Source organism: Lygodium microphyllum, chromosome 19 (genome assembly GCF_053477565.2).
Source record: "Lygodium microphyllum isolate KBCC chromosome 19, Lygodium_microphyllum_v1.1.10, whole genome shotgun sequence".
In the NCBI taxonomy this organism is placed as follows: domain Eukaryota; kingdom Viridiplantae; phylum Streptophyta; class Polypodiopsida; order Schizaeales; family Lygodiaceae; genus Lygodium; species Lygodium microphyllum.
The window spans coordinates 5727989-5732300 of NC_141153.1; the positions used below are offsets into that span (position 1 = coordinate 5727989).

Consider the following 4312-nt stretch of genomic DNA (forward strand, 5'->3'; position numbering starts at 1 on the left):
CTAAAGTGATGCGACCCCAAAACCCCCCCTCCCCCACCCCTTTCCTCCCTTCCGAAGCAGACCATGGTAACACATGCCCCAAATGATGGCATGCCCCATCCCCCACACCAATACACATCACATGCCATAGCAGTGCACCTATCCCTCCTTGATGGCTCATCCTCAACAACCCCACTCTTCGTGCACCTCCAAAAATATCCAAATGGTGTCTAAAGAGCAGTTGATTTGCCCAAAAAATCAACCTTCACACACCTTCGATATCAGATCCAGTCAATGCACACCTTGGATAAACTGCTGTATCAGCAAAAGCCTAAGTATGGTTTGTAACCACAGGAGTTAACAGCACGTCATCTATTACAAGCTTTCTGGTGCTTCATAATCTGAATCTGAAGAATGATTTAAAATCACATCTAGTACTGGTACATATCCTGCACCCTTCATCCAAAAATGTAAACTTTCTAGCATTGATACAACATCATTTCTCCGGCTGCCACCAACAACAAAATCCTGAACATTTTCATTCACCTCTATGGATGCACTTGCTGCCTTCTTATTTGCCCCAGCTTGTTTCCTCATTTCCTCTATCTTGTTAGCTTCATCCCACCTGCCTGCGGTTGTATAAAGCTCTCCCATAAGCAAGTATGGAGCACCATCTTCTTGATCGACTAGGATCAGCTGCTGAAAATATCTAAAGCCTTGTTCCACTTCGCCATATATTTTACATGCAGTTAACAAGGCTCTTAAGGTCTCTTTAGAAGGTAGATACTGCATAGCTTCAGCAAATTTCTCCGCCTCTTGAAGATATCCTGATCTTGCCAGAAGATCAACCATACATGCATAATGATCTTGTGTTGGTTTAATATCATGGTCTTTCATCAACCTAAAAATTTCATGGCCCTTGAAGACAAGGCTTCCGTGGCTGCATGCAGACAGAAGACACGTAAATGTGACAGCATCTGGCTTCACACCCTGCTTTTGCATTTCCTCAAAGCATCGTATAGCCATGATACCATCATGGTTTTCTCCATAGGTTTTTAACATTGCAGTCCAAGATGCAGTGTCACGAGCAAGCAATTTGTCGAAAACTTCCTGGCCTTCATAAAGTGAGCCACAGTTCCCATACATTTCCACCAGCATGTGGCCTATAAAAGGATTCTTTTCAAAGCCCCTTTTCAGTATCTCAGCATGAATTTCTTGGCCAACATCTAGGACTCCTAGGAGGCCACAAGCTTTCAAGGTACAACTAAATGTGGCTATAATAGGAGACAACCCCACCTGGTGCATTTGTTTGAAGCAGTTCAGGGCTTCTTCTCCAAAGCCATGCTCAGTATACCCAGCAATCAATGCATTCCATGCGGTTGCGCCTTGGAGAGGCAGATTGTCAAACACTCCTCTAGCATCTACAAGGCAATCACATTTTCCATACAAATCGACCAGTGCATGATCCACATGCAGTTCCCTTTCTAGTCCCCGATTGATTATCTCCATATGTAATTCACGGCCCATTTCTAGAGCCCCTATAATGCCACAAGCTTTTAAACAGCAAACAAGCATACTGGCATCAGACAAGACCCCCTCCAACTGTGCCTGCTGAAAACAGTTCACTGCTTTGTGACCAGAGGAAAATTCAGTGTATCCTGCAATAAGTGCAGTCCATGCAACCTCATTTCGTATTGGAAGCTGATCAAACAATCTCTGAGCATCTGCAAGCAATCCAAATTTGGCATACATGTCCACTAGTGTGGTGCCTGCATACAGTTCTCTTTCCAGGACCCTCCTTGTCATGTCAGTATGTAGTTTTTGCCCTTCTTCTAAAGCTCCTATGCTACAGCAAGCTCTCAAAATGGATGTATATGTGAGAACCACTGGGCATGTACCCTTGAGCTGCATTTTCTTAAAACAATTCAATGCCATCTCACCAAGGCCATGTTCGACATATCCTGCTATTAGTGCATTCCATAAGACTGCACTTTGAAAAGGACATTTGTCAAACATATATTGAGCTTCTGAAAGCCAGCCACTTGTGGCATACATATCAACCAGTGAATGGCATACATAAATATTACTATCTAAAGCTTTCTTGGTTATCTCAGCATATATGACTTTGCCTGCTTCTAAGGCTTCCATTGTGATGCAAGCTTTTAGGCTACAAATCAACGCATCAGCATCTGGAGAAATGGCTTCCAATTGCATCTGGTCTAAGCATTTCAAAGCTTCATCTCCAAGACCATTTTCTGCCAATCCTGAGAGCAGGGCAGTCCAAGTGACTACATTACGTATTTCTAGCTGGGCAAATAACTGCTGTGCTTCCACAAGGGCACCACATTTGGCATACATGTCCACCAGTGTTGTGCCAATATACAGCTCTCTTTCCAATCCCCTTTTTGTTATCTCAGCATGTTGTCTTTCACCTGTTTGTAATGCTTGTACCATGGCACAAGCTTTCAAACCACAAGCAAATGTCTTAGCATCTGGAGCGATGCCCTCCAGCTGCATATGCTCGAAACATGAGATTGCACTGTCACCTGAGCCATGCTCAGTGTATCCCACTATCAGAGCTGTCCAAGAAATGGTGTCTCGAATGGGAAGCTGGTCCACTACTTGCCAGGCTTCTGCAAGTGAGCCGCATCTGCCATACATATCAACGATGGCACTACCAGCAAAGGGGGAGGCCTCCAAACCCCTTTTAGCGATGTCCGTGTGTATTCTGTGGCCTTGCTCAAGATCCAGAAGGGCTGTACAAGCTTTCAGCAGGGACACAAGGACATGGCTGTTGGGTTGTACGGACTGTTCCTGCATCTGGAGATAGAGGAGGAAGGCATAGTGGGGCTGTCCGACATCGGTGTAGCCGGAGATGAGGGATTTCCAGGAGTGCTGGCTTCGCCAAGGCAATTTGTCGAAGACGTGCTGGGCGTCGGGCAAGCTCCCGCAATCCACCAGCGCGGACACTAGGTGGTTGCCCAGGATGATGTGATCCTCTAGCCGATACTCGAGCATGTGCGCGTGCAGCAGCATAAGAAGAGGCAGCTCCTTCTTTTGTCTGCAATTGTGCAGGAGACGGATAAAGCTGTCCACAGTGGGCAGCTCTATCATTCGTCACAATAACAACAACAACACAGGCAGTCTCCAATAATCCTTTGATGCTCAACATGTTGCTGCTGCTGCAATGAAAACAATGCAGACGCTCCCTCACTGCCCAGGAGAGTGCGCCCTTACGGGCCCAATAGTTCTCACACGCACACTCTCTCTCACTCTAGTTCTCATTCTCTCTAACTCGCGTTGCTGCGCCATTCCTGTAACTTTCTCATGTTTTTCATCTCGATATACGCTCTCTCATCTCATCTCATGACGAACTTCTTTTGGCTTAATAGGTGAACTATTAGAAATGTTAGATCTATAGTATATTAGTTTGTAACAAGTCATTTTATATTTAGAAGACCTGAATTTATGAAGACCCATATAAGAAATTAGTTTTTTCTAAGCTAAGGCTTGTGTAAAAACTAGGTTCTCTCATGAAGTCGAAGTTGGTTTTTTTGACTTCTAAGCTAAAGACTAGCCTTAAAATTAGGGCTTCTCAAGAATGCTAAGGCAAGGTTTCAAATTTTAGCCATGAGGATTCTCATCTCGTGTGTAAGAGTTGGTTTTCTTTCAACTTCGTAACCATTGACTTGAAGGACTTGCTCGCATTATAATTTGTGTGTGCATGTTTCGGCTAACTTCAATTCCTAACAATGGACGAGTGTGATGGGAGTAGTGTTCAAAAAAAAAAAAGGGTAGCAGGTACAAAAACATCTAATTCCAAATTTTGGAGCAACGGGGTTGTGGTGTAGTGGATTGTGTGTGGGTTGAGTTCAACAAGTGTGCGAGTTCGATCCCTACATCTTGCATCCCTAGAGGCACATTACAAGTCTATTCGCATCTAAAGTTTAGAGGGATTTAAAAATCAAATTACATGTATTTGCCATTTTTATAACTGAAATTTTCAAAGGTTCAAGGTTTTTAACACCCTCTTCTTTAAATTTTGAAAAGGTTTTGTTTGAAATATTTGCAATTCCTCAAGTTTTTGTGATCATTACATGGGAGGCATTGGCCTAAGATTATTCTACTTTGTAGCCAATTTTGTAGTGATTGAATTTCAAGGCACACATCAAACATTGATTGATTTGTAGCAAGGCTTATATAATAGGAAATGGATTTTGTAGCCCATAGAGTGTTAAGTTGTTTATGATGTTCAAGCAAGCCCTTTGTAGCCCATAGAATGTCAAGTTGCTTTTGTTACTTGAGTGAGGCCTTTCTAGCCAAGGAAGTTAGA

The 4312-nt window shown here is 43.5% G+C and overlaps 1 protein-coding gene across 1 annotated transcript; it reads right to left on the reverse strand.

Moving 5' to 3' along the window:
- Positions 1–354: 354 nt before the first annotated feature.
- On the reverse strand, positions 355–3093 carry LOC148019521 (pentatricopeptide repeat-containing protein At4g39530-like). Its single transcript, XM_087700795.1, has one exon. The coding sequence runs from the start codon at positions 3091–3093 to the stop codon at positions 355–357; it is 2739 nt and encodes a 912-aa protein (XP_087556921.1).
- Between the last annotated feature and the right edge of the window lie 1219 nt (positions 3094–4312).